The sequence below is a fragment of the Myotis nattereri genome, assembly GCF_964212035.1.
Source record: "Myotis nattereri genome assembly, chromosome: 12".
Classification (NCBI taxonomy): domain Eukaryota; kingdom Metazoa; phylum Chordata; class Mammalia; order Chiroptera; family Vespertilionidae; genus Myotis; species Myotis nattereri.
In genome coordinates, this window is record NC_138087.1 from 44,932,703 (window position 1) to 44,956,525 (window position 23,823).

The window sequence follows — 23,823 nt, forward strand, 5'->3', positions numbered from 1 at the left end:
CACTAGTTTTAAAGTAACCATTGGATCTTGGAAGTGACTTAAACCCAAGAGGGAGTTTTATATATAATTACCCCAATGCCTGCCTGTTTCTCTAGAACTGCAGTGACTCTAGAGAAACACTAATCAAACTTCATTACATGAAATATTTTTAGGCACATAATTTAACGCAGGCTGACACATTTAAAAGAAAGTTGTCTCCTCAGGATGCCATAGGATACATAAAGCTGGCATATAAAGAGGCAGGAGGCTCTGTTACTAACTAGCTGGGAGACCTCACTCTAGACACTCCTGTCTTCTCAGCTTCAGATTCTTCACCTCTAACAGAAGGAGGTTTAACCAGATAATCACTAACGTGCTAGCTAGATCATCAGTTTTAATGTTCTAGAACAGGTAAACAACAAAAGAATATGGGTGTGAACGAAGGATCCCAGGGGGGTTTATGTTTTAAGAAGACCTCTGCATTTTTCATGTAAAAATAATCAAAGGAATGGCTTTCTAGTGGTGGAATTCCAGGCATGCTGTACTCAAGACTTTGAGGTGACCTTTTAAAAATCCCTCTAATCATACAGCCCAGAGGTGATCTTCCTTGGCTGTTGACTTTTTCCTGAGTTTGTTTGATTAATGCTTAAAAATATGGAGACATTTGAGTGTAGTAACCAAATGTGATCAGATGAGTAATCTACTACTTGAAGAAGGAAATTTTTCTCTGGGTTACAAATAATGCACAATTTTTCAGGGACAAGCAACTGTTATCTCTTAAAATATCCCTTTCAGCCACTGAAACTTGTAAAGAGTATCTACCTAGGGCAGTGGTCGGCAAACTCATTAGTCAACAGAGCCAAATATCAACAGTACAACGATTGAAATTTCTTTTGAGAGCCAAATTTTTTAAACTTAAACTATATAGGTAGGTACATTGTTATTAACTTAATTAGGGTACTCCTAAGGCTTAGGAAGAGCCACACTCAAGGGGCCAAAGAGCCGCATGTGGCTCGCGAGCCGCAGTTTGCCGACCACAGACCTAGGGGATACACTTGCTCAAGACAGAAAAGAAAATCTACTTAGGTACAGAGTAAAGATATCCTGTGGCCCTTAGTGGGATCTGGACTTAGCAGGAAGTGTGGGTTCAGCAGTGTTGTTGTTATTGACAGATTCTGGGGCTGATCAAGCTGTTTAGCAAGGGCAGGGTTAGGATCAATAGCCGCATAAGCAAGGCGCTGCAGGGCCTGCTGATTTCTCAGAAACTGTGCTCTGCAACAGAAAGGTCAGCCAGTCCTTGAGGCCACGGGAGATGCAAGGCATTGGTGACTCTGAGCACAAAAATGCAGGCTGACCTGAGGACAGGGCCACTGGTTAGAGAACCAAATTTTCTCTTTAAATTCTGAGGGAGAGAGGAGAAGGAAAAGGAAGGGCAGTTGAGCCGTCTCTACTTTTAAAGCACCTGGACAAATAAAAGATTTGAAGGGGGAATTCTTTGGAGGCAGGGAGGGTGTCCTGTGCAAGAAGATGAACCACAATATTCTTATGAAGAAGCAACTGCCCCCTTGGCTTGGTTTTTATCATCCACAGTTGAGTGGACCTCTTAGCTGCACAAAGAAAAGTTACTTAGGACCAGAAGTGACCCGTACCCAGAGAGTTCTGAATCCCTACAGCAACACTGCTATTTCCTAAGAGATGGAGGGTAGACACCCCCGCTCCTGCTTTACAAAAGCTAGAATGTGCACAGTAAAAATGTTTTCTGAGGACTAAGATTATCAAGTAGTTTATGGGAACTTTTCCCCTTTACCATCTCTAAAAGCTGAAACAGACAAAGTATTCATTCCTCTGGCTTTAATAGATTCAGTGACAGGTACCATTGGGATTAGAGCATTTCACAAGCTCTCTTCCAAAATTATAAAAGTCTAACTACCTGTCATGATTAACTCCCACCTCTTAACCCAAAAGCAATCTGAATTATAAGGAATTACTCTTGTTTTATAGTAAAATTTTTTAAAAGTAAAATAAAAGGAATGAGTGATTTAGTATAGTTGGGGGGGGGGGGGGGTGATGTGAGATAGTGGCCTGGGTCAGAGCCCAGATCTGGTCTTTCTCAGATATGTTAAGTTCAGCAACTTCTTCTTTTGGGCTTACTTTTCTCACTTTGAATGAGGGGTTGTCTCTAAGCTTTTGTACATGTGGCTCCATTTGCTAGGAATCATTCACATACCACCTTCAAGGTGTTTGCCCTACCCACAGATTACCCCATCATTTGCTTACATTTTAATTGACTCACTTTTTAATATAAGCATTTATTTCAAAAGAAAACTGTATTTTACTACTAAATATGAAAAGCTTGCATATAGCAAAAATTTCATGAACCACATCCAGCCATCCAAGAATTCATATTATATCATCTTACTTCCTATAATACAAAACATCTCACCTTTTGGATAATACTGTTCAGTCCTGACCAACCCTTTTCATCATTTGGTAAGTTGTGGCCTTACTTACTTTTAGAAGTTATCATTCATTACCCTACCTCTCTCCCTTGAAAAGACTGGTAGAAGTATTTACAGCTTTGGTTACCACACTAGCCATGTAGCACTTGGCAGAGCTTTGAGATAACAGATCAATGACATTCTTAGCTTGGGGCTTGTTTTGAACGAGAACCCAAGTGAATTCAGAAAAGGCAAAATTCCCCAAATAGTTGCAATATGGCTCCTGAGCATAACAAACAATTGGACCACATTTCAGTTTTATTGTCTCTTAGATTCTCTGTAATAAGAGGGACTCAAGCTGCTAGGAGGCACTTACCACCTGACTCCCTATTTCTTGGGCACAGACGTTACCCCCAGGGAAATACATGATCTTCTGACTATTGCAAACTGATTATAAAAATGGCCCCTTTCCTTATCCATGTGCTTACACTGAAACTTAGCCGCTCCTCTCATCAGAGAGGGGGACTCATCTCTCCACCCTCTGAACATGGACTGGCCTGTCACCTCCTTTGCCAATAGATAGAAGAGGTTATAGAGTGGCTACAAAAGTTAAAAGAGATAGTGCATGCAAATTAGTTAGCACAGTGCCAGGCACGTAGTCAGCCCTGGTTAAATGGTAGCAATTATCACTGAGTGTGTATGCTATGAAGAATGCTGCTCTCTGTTTTAAGAATGTTGGTCTCCATATATTTCCCTCATCCTTTTCCTCTCCTCTCCCTATCCACTTATTTTTGCCTGGGTCCACATGTTACCAATTGATGGCATATCCAGCTGAAAGGTTTGCACGAAATACACTTGGGTTATAGTTCCTAAGAAAGCAGGCATTAACTATTCCATCCTTGGGTTATCGAAACCCCAAAGAACTCCAGGTCCACCACCCTAGAGTTAAGGACATTTATGGCATAACCTAGTGAGGACCTGTTTAATCCAGAATATCCCCCTTGGGTAATTGTGAACCCACATTGAAGAACTAGGAAAATAGTCACAATGTATTGAGTGCCATTGGCGACATGTTCCATATGCATCATCTCATTTAATTTTCACAGTGACTCTCTGAACTTCCTGAAATAGAGCCTAAATTATCCTCACTATACAGATGAGAAGACTGAGGCTTGAAGATGTGAATAATTTGTCCTACCATGTGGAAGGTGCTGTAAGAAAAATAAAGAACTGATTCTTGTACCCCAATCTCTCAGCACTAGAGAGCCCTTCAAATTTCTGTCTCCATGTTTTGAAAGTTTTTATCTACCATTTAACAGCAGTATTAGTTTGGAAATATTAAAATGGATCCCTGTCTTGGGAGATCTCAAAATGCTAGAGCCCCTGGTTTGTAACAGCTGAACTAACTCCACGTCTTCATTTTGCAATTGCATAAACTGAAGCCCAGAAAGGATCACCAACGTGCCGAGGTCGCACTGCTCCTATAGACAGGAAAGCACTGGCATCCAGATCTCATCTTTCTCTGTAGCCATTTCTTTTTCCAAGACAGAATGCTGCCTCTAAAACATGCACTAGTCACAAGGACAATATGGAACCAGAGTCCCAGTGGGAGAAGACAGATGAAAGAAGCAATCATTGAAGAGGTTTGCCACATGTTTCTTCATGGCAGCAGCTCTGTAAAGGCCACATGTGGATATGCTGGTGTGCTGGGAAGAACAGCACACTGAGCCATCATTCTTTTTAATTTAGAGCTTGCTTTACAAGATGATGTCACACCCTTCAGCTTGGTGTAGTAAAGGCCAGACAGTGGGAAAAGCTTCAGGCAGTAAATGAGACAGAAGTAGGACTTCAAAGACAAGGTAAAAAGTATGTGATGCCTTGCCCAGGGAAAATTAGGGCTGAAGATCTCCCATCCCATTCCTAGTACCCCTCTAATCCTGGTCCCCTGATGTTTCCCAGGACAGCTGAAAGCAAAGAAAGGAGAAGATAGGAAATAACCGTCAATGTTTATTGAGCACCTATTTATTACGTGACAGGTAGAGGACTAGGATTTAGAAGAGATGGACAGATTTAATCTTCAGAGCAGCAACCCTGATTAAGTGTTGACTTTATCAAGAGGCAGCACAGCATGGTGGATAAGAGCGTAGCCTTGGGAGCTAGACTGCTGGGGTTGAAAACCTAGGTCCACCCCTTCCTGCCTGTGTTAGCGCAAGCAAGTTATTCATCTCTCTCCACCTCAGATTCTCTACCTGAAAAATGGATATAATCATATCTACCATATCTACCAAATAGAATTACTGTGAAAATAAAAGTATTTAGCAAATACTTAAAGAATATATATAACTACAGGCCCGGTGCACAAAATTTGTATAGGGATAGGGTTCTTAGGGCTGGTCGGCGATCAGGGCCGGCCGGGGCCTTCCTTCCCCTGGCTGCTGGCCAGTACCTTCCTTCATTCCGCACTGCCCCCTGGTGTTCAGCGCACATCATAGCGAGCGGTAGAACTCTGGTCCGTCGAACTCCCAGCTGGTTGAACTCCCAAGGGGACAATTTGCATATTAGCCTTTTATTATATAAGATACTCTGGTACATGGCCATAGCTGAATAAACATTAAGTAATATCACATTTATGAGTAAACCAAGATCCAAAGAGGTTAAGAAATGGTCACACAGTTGAGAAGTCACTAACTTGACATTCTGATTCCATGACCTTTGCTCCTTTCCTTTTACCTTGGGGCTGCTCAGGCTGAGTTGATGGGACAAAGTCAGCCATCCAGGCCAGAAGCCTCATTCTGTTCCCTAGTAAACCCTCCACAGAGCACTGACCTGCATATTTCTACTCATTTCCCCCAGGACGAGTCCCCTAGGGTCAAGCCACTGGCTTCTGGACAGAGTCCCGTGCCTCTCCTCTCTGCCCTTCCAGAATTCCCCAGCAAACCATGCAGCTGTCCCAACTCACACATGCCCCAAATGCACTGTAGTCACCAGATGAAACAAGAACTTTATGCAACAACTTTTAAAACTTTCACTTCGCACAATGACTGGCGGGCATGAACACTCAACCTACAGATTAATTTCGCTAAGAGGAATTAAAGCCCCTACTTTCTGTATTAATTTTGATTTAGTTTTATTTAAAGCATACCTTAAACTTGAAAACATAAATCTGACTGACTATCAGCTCTAAAATTGATGGTATTGGAATACCTAATATGTTTTTCAGGGGTTCAAATTCCCAACTGGTAGAAGTCATCACCATCATTGTCATGGAAACAAAACAAAATATTTTTATTATGAATCAAACACAGTTCTAAGAGTTTTGCATTTATATCTAATTTAATCCTCAAGACCTCTTATAAGGGGGATCTATTGTTATTCCAAGTTCATATATGAAGAAACAAAGGCACAGAGCACTGAAAGGATTTTCCCAGGCTTATTCCATAAATGCTTCCCTAGTGATCTGAAAAAGTTGACCCAGCTTCCCCACAGCCCTAACTTGGGAAACAGATGCAGCCTAAAGTTTCCCAAATGTGCCACAGAAACACCATCCAAGCCTCATCTGAAGGCATGAGAGATGATGAAATAGCTAGTGGAGGTTTTCACTGATTAATAATATTAAAAACTGCCAAGTTACGTCAGATTTCTTGTTCAAAGCTTTTATTTGGTGAATATGACCACTAGTAGAATGGAAGAGTGGTCTGTCCAGTGTCCACCTGACAGGATAAATTCCAGCTTTAGAGCATATACTCCACTGCAACGTTGTTCCTAATCACTAACCCCTTTCCTATAGAAGGATCACAGTACCTCCCTGTGCAATGCCATGTAACTGCAGCACATGCCTCTTGGAGGAGTGTACTTCCTACTCCACGGGCTTGGCCATGTGACTTGCTTTGGCTGATGCAATACGACTGGAAGTGGCTTTTTCCAGTTCTAAGAACCATCAGGGAACCCTATCAGCTCTCTTTTCTTCTGCCCGAGTGAGGCCTGTCCCGTGCAATTGCTGCTTCTTTAGCTGCATCCAGAATGCAGTGGGCACCTGGAGCCACAGCTCCGTGTAACAGGAGCGAGAACGTCCCTTTGCTGTTGAAAGCCTCTGACATTGGAGATTTTTGCTACCAGGACATAATCTAGTGAAAGCCAATTTGTAGAAAGCAATATCTAAAATGATTCCTAAAAACTCAAAGCTGTTTGCTGATCATCTCCCAACTACATTAGGTCCTGAAGCCCATCTGGGCTCCTCCTAATAGAAATAGAAGTCCGTGTTAAGGGAAAAGGAGTTGGAAAGGGCAAAGGGGCTGTAGGAAACAGAGTGTGAGTAAAGAGCACACCAGAGAAGCAGGGTGACTAAGCAAAAGCCATCCACAAAGGAAAGGCATAAATAATAAAGGAACACCGTCCACAACAAAAGCTCACATATAAACAAGCACCACTAACAACAGGGAGGGAACCAAGAAACGGAAAGCAAAGGACTGCCAGAAAGGCCATATCCCAAAATGAGAAGAAAATTTTAAAATGATTTAGATAAAGAAGGAGACCAAAGAGTGACGAGGAAAACTGTGAATGGTTTTGTTTCAAGAGAAAAACAAAACAGTTTGATGCAAGCATTTTGTTTCCTACAGCTAGTCCCTCTCCTGGGACAATCCCAGGGGTTCTGTTATGAGCCTGCATTTCCTAAGACCCTGCCACTTCCTTCACTTCTCCTGTCCCACGCCCCCTCCCCCCAAAGCTCATTAACAAATGTGTGGTGCCATGTTTTGTACTGGCAAAGCATAAGGGATAGTACATAATTTTAACAGCAACACATAGTAGAAGCAGGTAGTATGTACAGGGCCTGCCTTCTGAGGAATTAGATTGATGACTCTCCTTGCGGCATGATTGCAGAGGGAGTCATCAATCTAATTCTTCTCTCACCTGAAATATAAGCACTAAAGATCTCTTCCTTGGCATTAGATTTTTAACACCCCGGGAGACAGCAGCACCATCTCATTGGGCATCTCCACGAAGCGTGATTGCACCGCGAGGCTGCAAGAAGGCAAGCAGGGCAGCACCTCCTCTGGAAAAACAGTCCATTTCAGCAGGGGGCAGCCCCCTTCCAAGTCTAAGGAATATTTTAAAGGGGCCATGAACAGTGGCCTGTCTCTCAGCAAATCAAAGCTCTAGACCAGCGGTTCTCAACCTGTGGGTCGCGACTCCTTTGGGGGTCGAACGACCCTTTCACAGGGGTCGCATAAGACCATCCTGCATATCAGATATTTACATTACGATTCATAACAGTAGTAAAATTACAGTTATGAAGTAGAAACAAAAATAATTTTATGGTTGGGGGTCACAACTTGAGGAACTGTATTTAAAGGGCCAGAAGGTTGAGAACCACTGCTCTAGACTCTCACTCTGCAAACTGTGGTCTGGGGGCTGGCAGCTCCTGAGAGTGTGTTAGAAGTGCAGCATCCCAGGTCCCACCTCAAACTGCACTGCGTCAGAATCTGACCTCCATGCACATGAACTTAAGAAGCCCTGCTACAGTGACCACTCCTCCTGAAGTAACTGTCTCACACCCCTGAGGAATGCTGAAATGGAAGTGAAGACTCTCGGGTATAGATAGCATACTAGACATTGTGTGCTATATACCAGGCATACCAGTGCCCATCTCCAAGGACTGCCGTGCAAACCGCAGAGTAAATACTGATAGGTATTCTACTACCTTGCTTTCTTGCCAAGAGCATGTTTTGCTGAGGGTTGGGTGTCAGGGGTAAGAAGCAGGATTAAGATGTTATGGGGAAATTAGGGAAGAGAGAAGACCCAACAAGGGATATTGGTCATGGCAAGACACTCGCTTAACCTGAATACTTCTATCTGGCTCCCCATGTTCTCTGCTCTAAGTCTTTAAAAAAGCAGAAGTGTATCCAGGGAGGAGTTGGATAGCGAGGGTTGTGATCCACAGGGTTTCCTTCCAGAACTTCCTGCCCCACAGCATGCTAGTTATTGGCAGATGTGCAGGATTTAACAACTACTCAGCTACTTCTCTCAGTCAGTTCCACTCCCATCCCAACACTTACCAGAAATATCACCCCAAATATATTTCCCTCGGCATATATTAAAGCTTCCCAACACGACATCTAGAAAGGAATTACCATACCGGACACAAACCATCCTGTAGATAATAAATTCCTCTTAAAAATTATATTAGGTTTTCAGAATAACTGATGTCCTATAAACCTGAAATTGTTATTAAAACAGAATTTCAAGCCCAGACTAACCTTGAGCTCCATCTCTCTAAATCTCCTTTCAATTATGTGTGGATGTTTCACTTTTTTCATCAGCATGAATTCATCAAACTCTTAGATAGATTGGAAAACACAGGCAACCCAGCACCTCTATGCATAGACCAATGTGTCTGGTGCGTCTTCATCTTTGTGGGTATTGAATTTAGCCATCGTGTGGCCTCTGTCTGGCCACGGCTATAAGAAATATTGGCCCAGAAAAATATGTTTTGTAGTGTTTTGAAGGAGAAGAACTCAGTGTACACTACATTAAATGGCACTAAACAGAAATTACTCCCTATTGCATAAATATGGGTTGCATACAGGGTTTGAGCCAGTTAATGAATATGATCCAAATGAAGAATAGTGAGGATGGGGTCAGTAGAAGGAGAGAGAGAGAGAGAGAGAGAGAGAGAGAGAGAGAGAGAGAGAGAGAGAGAGAGATTTTCACAGAATTACACCTCCTCCATAGCAAGGAAAGAGCTGATATTACAGGCAATTAAACTTCCGTCCCCCCATTACATAAAACTCTCAACTGAAGTCAACGTAAGTGACATCCCATCACCTGTTGCCTCCATTACAGGTGTGCGGGATGAAGCCCACAAGCCCTCCAGAGATGGGCCTCTCAGGAGCCCCTTCCCGTCACAGGTGACACTTGGTCCCCAGCGCCTGTGGAGCTCAGCATGTTTCCACCAAACACACATCCATTCATCTCACGCTTGCGAAATGTTCGAGTTCATCACACAAAACTCCACAGCTCTGTGGACTTGCTTTCCTGTAACACAGCTACAGTATGCATTTGTTTCATCATCGGATATTTTCCTCTTGGAAAAGTGCCCTGTATTTTCACTTGGCCGTTTTCTTTTATGAAGATGAATCCAAACCCACCAAAATCTCAATGAAACTTTCAAACTACTTTTTGAAAGTGGGGGCCAAGTTTTGTTCTTACAGATCCTATTGGCATAAAGGGCTTGAAACCCAGAAGACATTCTACAGCCACTTTGCCATTTACTAGCTGCATGTCCCCTCGCTGACCTTGTTCTCTGGTCTGTGATGTAAATATAAAGCATGTCCTTATCCAAGGTTGATCAAATGAGACTGCATAGATAGAAGCAGTTATGAAGTACAATACCATGGCACTTGAATTACCACACCAAGTACAACAGCACTGGCTGGACTGCTCCATAAGGCTCAATCCTTTTGAAATAATTGAGAGCGGAAGTGAAAAGAAAAAGAGGAAGTGGCCTTTCGAGTCAGATTCTACTGCATGATCTCAAAGAACAGCTGTACTTGGCATAGCCCAGACTGTATTATGTTCGCCTTAATTTAGCAGCAAGGCAGCTTCGGTTATTTGCTCAGATCCATATCTTAAAAATTAGCATAGCACTCTCCCCACTATTCTGTGCAACCTCGCCAATCTGTCAGGAGCACAGATCTAGGTGCCAAGAGATCTGAAAATTATGCTTGGCTCGGTCACAGTGTTCTGTGGGACAAGTTAACCTTCCTGAACTTCTCTGAGGCTTGAAATTTGGTGGATTTCATCCAGTTGGACAGATTTATCAAGAAACTTGAGAATATTTATATCTTTTGCTCCAATAGTTACATATTTGAAAAGCTATTTTAAGGACACAATCTTAAACAGGATAAAATGTTTTAGGCACAACTTTTTAATGCAATTAACAATATCAAAAAGGAGAGATAATCAACATGTTTATCCATAGAATATCTTCTTTATTATTTAAGATGCTGATTTGGAATACTATGTAATAACAAAGAAATATTTAATAAATAATGTTAAGTACAATAAAAATCAAGATGCCAAAATATATAAATATCCTATTTTAATCCTATGCACAGGAAAGAAAGACTAAGAGATATTGCCAAGAGTCATGCTTCAATGAAAGTGGGTAATTTTTACTTTTTCTATTATCCACAGTTCATTTTTCAGCCTTCCTTTATTTCCCAAATTTGCTTTAATGTTTATTTATTCTATTATAAATCAATGAAGCCTAAAACATAATACCAGGAGGTGAAAATGCACAAAGTCTAAAGCCATCTGTTTCAGTTGAAGTTTCATCCTTCCACAGTAGTTCCCACATTAGGTCTGTGATTACGATAACTAACAGTTTCACAGCAAGAACTCACTAATAAACGACTAAAGCTTTTAGTTGTTATACTATGCCTGTTGTCCACACTGCTCTCTGAAGTGACAGGTCAGCGTGAGTCTAGTGTGACGGAGTGATCAGGGTGGCTAGATACAAATCTCGCCGATGGCCAAAGTCCAACCCAGGAGCCAGTAGTAACCAGCCCGGCTCACTGTTTGTGATATTCTTCACAGCAGACTACATGAATGCTAGCTCAGGAAGCTCTCTGAGTGTGAGCTGGTTTCTACAGCGATGTCATGCTTGGTCAGCAGGCTATTTGGGCATGAAATGGTGCCACAGGAGTGAGCAACACATTTTTTCCCTCCATAAGGCTCAGGCTGTCCTAATGCTTTGGAGAGCTAATGAATTTTTCAAAATATTTTAAAAGCCCATTCTGGAGTGGCATTGTGACCTGCATCCAACTCCATGAGTTTATGTCAGTTTTTCTGGAGACTGGAGCCAAGGATGATGGCACTTCAGGTCACAGGCCAAGGGTATCGGCCAAGTGGCCAGGACACAGTAACGGAGCCACTGAAATCACTTGGATTCACGCACGGCTTTACGTTAGGGTCTTACAAAGCAAATGCACGATGAACAAATAGAGGGAATATGCAGCTAGAGGATAAAATTCTCCCGCCTAGTCACCTTTTCTGTGACCTTTATGCATTTCCTAAGACCTGCCTTTCCGTTTGTCCATAACCTAAAATCAAACAAACCAAAAATTTCTCCCAATGATCTTGATAAACACTCAAAACATAAAACACGGAAACCTGAATCAAAGGGTAGGCTTGTATTAATCCACAAGAATTAGTTGGAATACTGCTCACCTTGCCCTGAAATAATCCAGCCCTCCAACAGGCTGTGCCTCTGGGAGTCTGTTTATATTGTAGCCGCCAAAGGGTGAAAGAATCCTCCCTGGTAGCTCAGCCAGGGAATGCTGCTTGCAAAGCAAACTGGGCTGCTCAGGGCCGAGAGGGGGGTGGGGGGAAGCAGAGAATGCAGGATGGGAGGGTCAAGACCAGCCCCCTTGCCTCCCTGGAGAGAGGCCCTGGGACACTGTCTCCCAGGGGAGCAGCTGGGCATGTGTCCTCTCAGATTTACCCATGGCCGACAGCAGCTGATCTGTCCACCTGCTGTGACACTTCTGTCTTCCCAGAGCCAGGGGCCGTCTGGCCAGCACCAGTGACCACTTGCTAGAGAATGTGTGTTTGAAGAATGTAACGCTGTTTCTACATGCAGGATACACCTCTGCCTCAGCTCTTCCTTCTTTTCCATTTTGGAGAGCAAGAGGCAGGCATGCACATATCTCTTTTGTACCCTTTAATTAATTGTTAGATAAAGGTTCACAGCAGAACAATTGGACTTTTCTTTTAAAGAAAAAAAAAATCACTCATCCCAGAAGTCCTGTTTTTTCACCTGAAGAAAATGGTTCTTTTTTAAAAAAATTTATTTTCTTGTTTAAAGTATTACAAATAGTAGTACATATGTCTCCTTTTTTCCCCCATTCATCATCCCCCGGCCTCCCTTACCCCCCGGCACATGCCCTTACCCTCCCCCTTAGTGTGTTGTGTCCATTGGTGATGCTTATATGCATGCATATAAGTCCTTCGAAATGGTTCTTATGAATGGGAACCCTTCCATAAAAACCTTTCAAATAAGTGAAAGCCCATCAGCCCTCAGGCTGTTCTTAGGGACCTTATTTTACAGGCCCCTGGGCCCTCCTGCAGCTCTGCTGTAGAGTCCGGAACCAGGTTTAGCCATGAACTTAGGATGGGGGTGGGGAGTAGGGTTTCTCATGTCCTGTACCTGCCTCAGGCCTACCTATACCTTCCCGATCAGGCTTACAACTTCAGCCCCATCACTGTCCGTCCCGACTCCTGACTCACTTGTTATAAACCATGACATGTCACTTAGCTGGCTTCACTCAAGAAGGAGGTCTCCTATGCAAGGACTTTTCTAGACAGCCACAGCTTACCCTCCATGTGACAATTTCTTTTCTATTTTAATTAGCTAAGTTGGAAATTTTTCTGAAATTGCTTGAGTACCCCACTTTTCTCCTTAAATGGGACTCTGAGCTTAAATGATCTTCCTTCCGTGATGATTCAGGGTCATTACCGTGAACATCAGTGACGGACTTGGCCTCACTGATATTATGGTCCCCAGAAGCTGTGCAGATATTTAGCACTATTTATGTACCCCACAACAGATGAAAGGGTACTGAGGGAGGGCCTGGGTCTGCTTCGTATACGTTCTGTTTGATTTTGGTTTTGTTTGTGTAATTCCTCCATTGTAAGTTACCAGCAATTACAGCCTTTGGCAGCCTCTCCTTCCATCACCCCCAGCTGAGAAAACCAAGCTTGTCAAAGCGCAAATTACTAAATGACGATGATTTTTATAGCTAACATTCCCCGAGTCTTTGCTGGGTTCCTAGCATTTTCTAAATGACTTACAGGTATAACCTCATGAAGGGGCTCAGAAATGGAGTTTGGACATTTTGCCGTGAGAAAAGAACTAAGTATAAAGGTGTTTCACTACTTGCCTGAAGGAAAGCTGCCTTGGCCTAATTCCCGGTTCTCAGGAGACTTTAGGTTGGCTGATGCTGCCAAATTAGTGAACTCCGGGCACATGAACTCTGCCTCTTGCAACTCATTCTAGCCTGGATTTTGGAAGGATTTTCTTCTCTCTCTCTCACCACTTTTCAAACTTGGTTCCTCTCTGAATCATTTGATTCTTCTCTTTTCTCCTGTTTTCCTTCCCGTCCACCTCCTCTCCTTTTTCCTTCCCCCCCTTTTTCTGTGCTCCTACATGCATCTTAAGTATAACCAGCAGTTTCTGGGACATTACTCAGCTGGAGGACTTGTCCGCACAGCTGAGAGCTGAGCCCCAATGCCAGCCCTTCTCCTGACTAGCTGTGTCACCTGGGGTGAGCTCACCCACCTTACAATCAACCATCAAAGTAATCCTTCCAGTCTCCAGCAAGTGAGTGACAACAATGAAGAAATCTGCAAAACCAAAAGTTGTGCTCACAACCTTGGTTGATTCCTCAGTTATCTGAGGGCTTTAAATATAAAACAGTCAACACAGAGAAATGAACCTCTCTTGGGTCAAGTGAACTTACCCCTCAACCCTCCTATCAATGTGTCAAATTGTTCACTTTTCATTTAAAAGGAATGAAATGTTCCAGGACATCTGGTGGGAAGAGGTACTTACAGATGAGGGGAAGGGTCCTGGAACTGGAATCAGGTGATTTGGGACAAAGCCTCTGCTCTTTAGTGGCTGTGGAACCTTGGGCCAACCTCACTGAGCCTGCAAAAAGGAGAATAATGGCTACCTCACAAGACCATGGTGGGCACTGAGTTTTCAAATCAATGTATCAACGTACAAAAATGTAACTCTTATAGATAGTCAACAAATTTTAGTTGAAGGAAAGGGAGCGAACCATTGTCCCTGTTTCTAAACAGGGCTTTCTGGCTCTCTTGTCATCAGTGGCTCCTATCATGCTTTTATTATTGTGGATGAAGAACACATTCTCATCTTAGTACATGCATACCTGCAACAGCCCTGGGTGGGGAGTGCTATTATTGTTCTCACATCACAGATGAAGGAACCGAGGCTCAGAAAAGTGTGAAGTTGCCTGATGAGTAAGTAATTGCCTGATGAATAAGTAAAAATGGCAACATCAGGCTTTGAAATCAGACATCTGGCCCCTAGAGTCCACACCATCAGTCCACATGGCATTGAAGGGAAAGAAGTGAGAAGGACAACAGGATCTTTAAGGTTCCTCCAAATCCAAAAGTGCTCTCCGAGATTCTTCCTAAACCTTCCTATCAGAGCTGGCAACTTTTACTACAGGCTGCTTCATGTTACCGGGTTCGGGGCTCAGGTATAGAAATGTGTGGTTCTTACTGCTCCCAGGGAATTCACCAATCAAAAAGGATGACAACACAGATATGCTTTTGATTTATTGATGTCTACTTTCAGCCACTTGTTTTGATGTATCTGCATAATATATTAATTGCTAAAAAAGCTAATTCTGAAATGTGAGTAGATACACCCTAAACTAAACAAGTCCTGTTGCCAAAATATATTCAAGACCATATGCATTCCATTCAGCCTTGCATAAAAGCTAGCCTTGTTATTTTGTTTTTCTTCTTCTTTTTTTTTAAATATTCAGATGAGGCTATGTTTTCATTGATTTTTTTTTAGAGGGAGGGAGGGAGGGAGAGGGAGAGGGAGAGAGAGAGAGAGAGAGAGAGAGAGAGAAAGAGAGATTGGTTGCCTCCTGTATGTGCCCGAACTGGGGATCGAACCTGCAACTTTTTGGTATATGGGAGAACACTCCAACCAACTAAAATCAATTAAGCCACCTGGCCAGGGCTAGCCTTGTTATTTTGCAGTAACATTTAGTATAAAGTACCTACTCTGTGCAAAGTGATCTAAATGTTTCTTACCACCTTCCACTCAACCAACCTGGGTCCTGCATACTGTCACCAGCCCTTCTTCAGATTCAGACCTCTAAGAGTCTATATCTGTTCGTCCACTTACTCATTTTTACTGAGCCACTACCATGTGTCCCAGTTTGAGCAAGACTTTGCCCTATGACTTTATTCAGTCTGAAAACACTTTGCTCTTTTTGTGCTTAGCAGAGTCATGGCTCCTGGTCCCAAGAAGCATCTGAAGTATATAGCAACTCCAAAGCTTTGGATGCTGGATAAACTGATGGGTGTTTTTGTTCCTCATCTATCAACTGATCCCCAAAAGCTGAGAGAATATTTGCCCTGCATCTTTTTCTAAGGAACAGACTTAAATCTTCCCTGACAGGCAGTGAAGTAAAGAAGATCTCCATGAAGCCATTCATTAAGATTGAGGTCTGAACTGATACAGCCTAGCCTGGTGGTTTTATGGACGTCATCAGCATTGACAAGACCATAGAGCATTTCCCTCTGATTTATGGCACCAAGGGTGGCTTTGTTGTTTATTGTATCACACTTGAGGAGGCCAAGTGAAAGTTGTGCAAAGTAAGAAAGATCTTTGTAGACACAAAATAAATCCCTCATCTGGTGACTTTCCACTACCCAGATCCCTTCATCCAAGTGAAGGGCACCATTCAGATTGATTTGAAAACTGACTGGCAAGATTACCGATTTCAACAACTTTGATACTGTTAACACGTATATGGTAATGGGAGGTGCTAATTTGGGAAGAATTGGTGTGATCAGCAACAGAAAGGGACATCCTGGTTCTTTTGATGTGGTTCAGATAAAAGATGCCAACAGCATTGCCCCTCAGCTCGCCAATAGTTTTGTTCATGGAAAGGCAATAAACCAGGCATTTCTCTTTCCTGAGGAGAGAGACTGTCAAACAGAGCAGGAAGTGAAATGATCTCTAGGTAACAGGATTGGACTTAATTAATGATAATATGGCATGATTCATTGCCTCCCCCACAAAACACACACACACACACACACACACACACGCACACACACACACCCCTACTTAGTGAGCTTCAGGCACTGTACCAGGCCCTGGAGATACCATGTCCTGGTCCATACTTTCATCAATCAAATAAACATGCCAAATTAAGATATAATGACAAGCTGAGATAAGTGAGCTAAAAGCATTGCAAAACAAGCAAACAACAAAACACCTGACTTATAGACATGAAATGGGGGGGAGGGAGGTATCGTCCAGCAAAGTTATCCCTTTTTCTGCCCTTGATCTGAAGAAGAGGTAGGAGTTATTTAAGCCGGGGGAGGGGCGGGGGAGCAAGAGAAGAAGCCAGCAGAAGCTGGACAGCAGACTGGGCCAGAGCCCAGGGTCAAATTAAGAGTGTTGTCTGTTCATTCTCCTAAGAGCAATGGGAAGCGACTGAGGTTTTAAGAAAGGGGTGGGGGAAGTGTGAAAGATGCTTTCACAGCGATATACCTTATAGCAGTGGGAGAGTGGTTTGCAGGAGACCAACCGGTTAGCTGGCCATTGCTTGGCAGGATAGAGGAGAAGGAAATTCCAAGTTGAAGAAGCTGAATGAATAATAATGTTATTCACTGAGATAAGGAATTGAAGAAAAGGACCAACTTGGGTGCAAATGGGGAGCAGCAACCATCGTTCCAGGTTCTGTGCTATGGGCTGTAGGTATATTATTTTGGCTTTACAACAAGCCCCGCAAAGTAGGCATCATTATCCCATTTTTCATATTAAAAACTCAAGGCTTTTTTAAGAGCTTTGTTTTTCTAATCAAACGTTCATGTGTCTGATTTTCCTGGGCAATCTAGGGGTCAGTTAACCTCCCAAAAGTTCTTAAGATGAGAGATTAACTTTCCCTGGAAATCAAAGCCAAAAGCCACAGGGCTCAGACAGAAGTGGATCTGGGACTTTGCAGGAGATGCTGAGCAGGCTGCTGTGGGACCATGGCAAGGCAGCCCTGGTGGATTGTGTAGGTTGTGTGCTGCACAAACTTAGAGGGTGCCCATCATTCGAAGTCCATGTGAATGTATCAGCCCTGTCCCTCCCAGGTTCTTTTCAAAGACTCCAAACTCCATAACTCTCCCATAAGCCCCAGGGTTCGAAAAAGAATCACCAACCAAGGCAACACCATGCACTTTACCTTTCCAGTCCCCAGATGTTCTTTCCTCTTTTGAACCCTCCATCCAGACCCAGGTATTCCTCCCTCGCCATTTTTTTTTTTTTTTTTTTTTTTTTTTTTTTTTTTTTTTTTTTTTTTTTTTTTTTTTGCTCAGCCAACACTCCAAGGAGGACTGGATGTAAGGAAAGAGTGAAGCCTTCATCACCAAGACACCATTGCTTACAAGAGCTCCCCAGAGAAGTACACCAAACCCAAAATGATGTCACTATCTGCCCAAATAAAAGCTTCATAGAAACAAACAGGTTTGTAGGACCAACGCTGTTACTTTTTTACCTAGTCAACATAAAATATTCCCAAATCATTGATTAAAGGGTGTCCTCACTCACCTGAGCCCATCCTTCAAGAACCTAGGTGCTGTCTGAATGGGAGTGACCAATTCTTCACCTTCAAGGCAGACCAATCCACTCTGAGATTCACAAGGGAAAAACCTGGGTCTCCTCTGCAGGCCCTGAAGCTGGGACATTCACAGCTCATGGTCTGACAGCTCCGGCAGTGAGAAATGGAGCTGACTCCTGGTCTAAATCCGCCAAGGGCATTTTTCTCATCAGGCCCTGAGGGGTGGCTCCATATTCACAAAGAGCTTGGGTTCCTGAGTTTCCTGCTCAGGATGCTCTGAGAAGAGGCACAGTCTCAAATGCACCAGCTCTCACTCATGATGGGGCAGGAACTGATCCCATGGACGCTGATCAGAATGAGCTCAGCTCGCCAAGGGAAACTGCTCTGCCAGCATCTCACGGTTGCCAATCCTCACCACAGCAGCTCTTTGAAAGGTATGCCTCTTTCCCTTTAAAGACGTTTTTATTGACCCGCACCACCTTCTTCCCATAAAGGAAATCAGGAAGAAAAGATTCCTCCAATTTCTAGTCAAGATGATTAGTCTGTGGGCATGCTGCAGTGTTTTTCGTTCTTGTTTAAAACCCCAGCCCCTCTATAAACTCTAATGTGGTTGTTCATGTAGAGTTTTGAGTGTGCCTTCTTGTTTCTAGACCACATACCACGGAGTATAAGTTGGCAGGTAGGTCACCCAGAACTTTTCTTCTGAAGAAGTCCACCTATTGGCCAATACCCACTGCAGATATGAGCCCTCCACCTGCAGTTGTCACTTGCTGAAGTGGCAGATGCGTTCCCCAGACGGTAGTGGTAGCCCTGTCCCCACCCTGTCTTTGAAAACAGCATTCCTAAGGCATTAATATGCCCTATATCCTTCCGGTAGCAGCTGACACTCTGGCCACACACACCCAAGGCTGGCATGACCTACAACTTACGGCAGTGTGCTGCAGAGGCCCTCCTCCCACCTCGCCATGGCTTTGAGCAGCTGCTTGAATTACATCAGCCTGCGGGGTCTGGGCAGCGGGAGAGGCTCAGCAGCCAATCTACTCAGTGTGGGGACCATGGCTTTCTGCCAGCCAGAGCCCCATCTACCTCCTCCCACCCCCACCCTTCCCAGATTTCATGGGGACTTGGACTGTTTACTGCCATCATGAGGCCTGAATATTTTGTCTGGGCCTAAATATTTTTCTGAGCTGGCCACCATGAAACTGGAAGACAGTTCCCAAATTAGAGCCCAGGGCAGGAAGTTCTCATTCTTACCTGTCTTCAATTTCTCTTACCATAGAAATAGTATAACTAGAGAATGACTGAGACACCACCATAGACTTGTGTAACTAAAATGAAAAGCATGGCTGAAACTTAAGAGCTGACCTGGAACTACTGGATTTGATCTCTTTCCCTACTCCAGCTCAGAATAGGCAAGTGGAAGAAAAGCCAGGTGGGCAGTGGCAAGAGAAAAAGAAAATGTTTTCACTTTCATTTCTAGTGCTAGCAGAAAGTGTCCAGATCAGAAACATCTGGGTTCTCACCTGGGGTAGTGAACCAAAGTAACAAACATCACCCTTTGATTACCAGCTCTACTGCTTTGGGGTCTAGCTCTCATGCTGCTTACTCTGTCTTGATTGTTTTAATGGTTATTGTGTCAATTCCTTCTTTGTCAAGAAAGTAGCATTGCTGGAGACTGTGCATGGCAGGAACCAGTCTCCTGCTGCCTTCCACCTTCAGTCTGGGTTTTTCTTTTTTTATGAAATAGCTCCCGACACCCACGCCTGTCCTAACAAGGCAGAAGGCAGGCCCCCTAGAGAAGCATTTGAGCTCCAGGAGAGGGCAATGCCTCTGACACCACACTTGGGGTTTACTTTTGCCATTTAGGATCAGTTTCATCTATTCTCAGGTGGTATTAGAAGGAGATTTAGGGAAAAGGGGGATTGGGATTGTCAGCGAATCTGCGTCAGTTTAAAGACTTGCAAAACCAGACTGGCATGATAAATAGAATTGAGAGAGGGCTCTCTCGATTTCAACAAAAATCATCTCCAAACTACCTGATAAAAATTCAAAAGCACCCTTCTGCTTCAGAGATGTCTGCTCAACCCAAGGGCCTGGCCTAGAATGGGAATCCTCTCCTCACAATGACAGATAAATGATAAATGCTCCTAGTTGGGAATTAAAGGCACACAAACAATTTCTCCAAAGTCTGATGATGGGAGATTTTAGCAATGGCTAATATCAAGTCCACTTAGGAATTTTAAATTCCTTTGGCCTATTGAAATTAGCTAGCTCCAATGATGATGAGGTTACATTATGAGTTTGGAAGGGACATTGACAATTTCAAAGCATTCAAAGATATATATCGTATGCTGGTAGAATATCAAAGAAGAGAAGTAGGTAGAAAAAATCTGCCAATTAGAGTTTGTCTAGGTATCATATAAATAAATCTGTATTAGCTTCTGATGGAAAACAGCTTAAATATAACATCTAAATTCTATTTAATTCTGGCCTAATAAAGCTTAAGTGAAATCCAACATAATTTCTTCTCCTTAAAATGCTTCCCAAAAATAGCCCAATTTTTAAACAATCCTACTATTTTATTATGAATAAACTCACAAATAAATGTCATAATTATTTATTCAATTTTTCCCTCCTAAAGAAAGGCTATCCATCCTCTAAAACAAAAGTTATTTACTACAATAGCTGAATGTTGCATATTAAGTAAAAAAAATATTTTTTTTACCTAGAAAATGTAGTTTGTCAGAGAAAATGTGACCCAATCACCTTTGCTGTGACCGAATATGAAAGGCTAACTGTGATCTCCAACAGTTAATCTATTCCAAGAAAAACACACAATTAGCAGTAATTGTTCTTCTGGCTAAAGCAGTAGACTGGGATCAGTATTTCAAACAACCACTTCTTTTTACTGTCTTTTTTTTTTTTAATGATGTAGAGCAATTGCTCGTCTAATGAAGGGACTCGGTAAATAAACTTACACATGACTCTAAACTGATTACTCTGAAATAGGCACTTTTTATTCCAGTAATTGCTCTTCAGAAATGAGACAAGCCTCTTGCTCACATGAGACCCCACAATCTAAACGTTTATTGGCGAGCAGAGTACCTAAGGCGAGCAGAGTACAGGTACGGTCTAAAACTGCAGTTATCGTTGATCAACCATTCATTTTCATCCACACAAAAAACAAATAAATAAGCTGCCAAAATTGACTTTACTTTTTAACCATCTCTCACTCATTATCAGGTCAAGAACTCAGGGCCCATGTACAATATCAGAAATGCAAGGGAGTTTCTGCAATCAGTATTTTCCTTCTAATGCTCATGTGAAACTCATAAGGGGGTCAGCAACAAACACAGAAATGATCACATATTTTCTCAATTCTGAAATTCCAGCAAACGTTCCATTCTCTGTGAGGCTTAAGGTAGAAAACAAAGTACTTATATTAGCATTAATCAACTTTAATGGTCTTTTTAAAGATACTTACAGTTAAGCCATTGCAAAAATCACACTTTTCTCTGCACTCCCTTTGTTGTTGGAGGGTGAGTTACAGGAATAAGCCTGCAAACATCCTGCCTTGTGATTAAGACATCACCTTAATGCAGACTTTATATTTTGGCTTTTCTGAAGGTTTAAAGGTTAAAGGCATCATAAATTATGCATTTCCTCCAATGCCAGGCCCATAAAAGGTGCTTTCACTGTTCATTAAAGATATTGCTTCTAAATGGGCAGAGGCTTTTTTTTTAAGTGTAGAAACAGAAACATTTCCATTATGTTTGTTGATGCTATGATGGAGAGCCAAAACAATTCGGAATTAGGAAACTGCTAGAATGTAACAACTGTCAACATAAATTTTTTGTGCACTCTTTGTACAGTGAAACAGTTAAACACAGCCGACCAACACGCTGGTCTCCTCCCAGGAGAGCCAGTCTGGCAAAATGCACATGGCCAGCAACAGTTGGGGCTGTCCCCTTCTCTTTCTGTCCCAAATTACAGATCTGAATAGGGACCCAAGAGACACAGGATTCACATTAGAATATCCCCAACTCCTGCCCTGGAGCAAGCTCTGTGTGAGGTATGTTTGCACGAACTGCGTATTGGCACACGTCCTTCCTAGCTGGCACCCTGACTTCCTCTCTTATGCTTTGCCACCACCTCCAGCTAAAGCCGGTTCTAAGAGATCCTTACTTTCCTTTTACACTGACACCTATTGCGTCTGCAGAGGCTGGGCTCTTTTTCCCAAGGGGCACCACACCCACTCCTCCTCGAGCCTTCAGGAGCAAAATGCAGATTTGGCTGGATCTGCCTCTCTCCAACCTCAGGCTGAAGGAACCAAACTGGACACACAACTTGAGCTAGGCTATGACCACCCCCAGGTCGGCGTTCTCTCTGGCGCAGGGAAGGATTCTGGAGGCAGACTGCTTGCTGAAAACACCAGAGTTCCAGAGATCCGTGCCAGCATACAGCCCGCATACCCTGACAACTAAGTGGCAAAGTTGTTTCTGCCTCTTCTACTGCAATGCCCTTTCCTCTCCATTAGAAGAGAGAGAGAGAGAGAGAGAGAGAGAGAGAGAGAGAGAGAGAGAGAGAGAGAGACGCACACACGCCTCGCTTCCTCAACTTACCAGTTTAGACTTGGCGCGTTGCAAAAATTCTTCCATATCGTTGTGAGGTTTGGACCAGGGGTACCCGGAGCGGTGCGGAGGAAGACCTCAGTCGGAGGAGAGGCGCGGGATCTCGGGGTAGTGGCCTCAGTGGCGCAGCGACCTTCTGCTCCCTCCTGCCGCTCGGAGGCGGCTGTGGCTGCGCCCGGGGCGGTCGGTCCTAAGGTTCCCAGCCCCACCCCTGAGCTACGCCGGCCCCTCGGGGCACCGGACTTTCCTATTAAGGGAAGTGGGTGTGCCGCCGGAAGTCCCAGGGCGCGCCCGGCTCGCTCGCCCGCACGCGCCTGCGGGGCGGGAGCTTGAGACCTGCACCCGGGGGCGGGTGTGTCCGGGGATGGCCAGGGCGCCTGGGCCAATCGCAGGGCCCTGCAGCGGCCTCCTGACGTGGCGCGCCTAAGGATGCTGCAACCATGGACAGCGCCCAGAAGTGCGAGCCAAGTGCCAGGGGCTGCTGCAGAGGGCGGCTCTGCCGCAGGCACTGCCACTGACAGCCAGGGGAAGGTGGGAAGAGGGAGAGAGGGGAAAGAGGGCCTCTGAAGAGCCCACCCTCCTTGGCCAGCGCTCCCTGGCTGGCTGGCAGGTCACAGAGAGCTTCAGCGGTCACTTTATGAGCTGGCTCTGCTGGCCTGGCCAGGGGATGTGCTCAGCTAGACGGGGAGAGAAGGGAAGGGCGGGGGGAGGACGGGGGGGGGGGGCCGCGGTGTATGGCGGGGTGTGAGGCGGCTGCTATTACTGAGCTAAAAAGCTAAAAGCAGTACGACCTTGATGGAAAATAATCAGAAGAGCAGCTTGGAAGGTTGTACTAGGATGCATCTACCCTCCTTAGCCTCAAAACATATACCCACCCAGCAATGGGCATCTGCAGTTCACCCCAACTGGGGCCCCTTATGTTGGCCCTGGGCCTGATGCACAGGTACATCCTTCTGCAGTCTGCATCCTCTCTCAGACATGCACACTCAGGGGAGCTGGGACACAGAACTTTCCTACTGTATAGGGATCTGTATTTCTACAAGATCCTCAGATAATTTCTAAGAGCATTAAAGTTTGAGGAGTACTGCAATGTGCACTTAAACAAGTAGCCATGGACCTTATTTTAAGCCATGGAGTTCTGGCCTATGTACTCTCTAAGCTGATCAGAACCCCAGATATACCACCTCTTGCCTGTCTCATTGATTGATGTATCCCTAATACAGTTCATGTCATACACAGATCCTCATAAATATACTTTAATGAACAAATTTATATATAGAGGCTTTTTTTGCTCTCTGTGTGTGTGTGTGTGTGTGTGAGAGAGAGAGAGAGAGAGAGAGAGAGAGAGAGAGAGAGAAAGAGAGAGAGAGAGAAAGAGATTATCCAATTATTTTT

At 43.8% G+C, this 23,823-nt stretch overlaps 1 protein-coding gene and 1 pseudogene across 4 annotated transcripts in view; one reads left to right on the forward strand and one right to left on the reverse strand.

Annotated features, from left to right (window-relative positions):
- PRUNE2 (prune homolog 2 with BCH domain) overlaps nucleotides 1-22,455 on the reverse strand; it is a gene marked incomplete at its 5' end in the record, with an annotated part of 212,080 nt that extends 189,625 nt beyond the window's left edge. For all 3 annotated transcript variants that reach the window (XM_081102943.1, XM_081102942.1, XM_081102941.1), the window contains one exon: nucleotides 22,420-22,455. In XM_081102943.1, coding sequence (XP_080959069.1) covers nucleotides 22,420-22,455 — 36 coding nt within the window. The remainder of the gene's footprint in view (nucleotides 1-22,419) is intronic.
- On the forward strand, nucleotides 15,469-16,163 carry LOC308528398 (small ribosomal subunit protein eS4-like; annotated as a pseudogene). Its single transcript has one exon. The product of its transcript is annotated as a small ribosomal subunit protein eS4-like (transcript).
- Nucleotides 22,456-23,823: the final 1,368 nt, after the last annotated feature.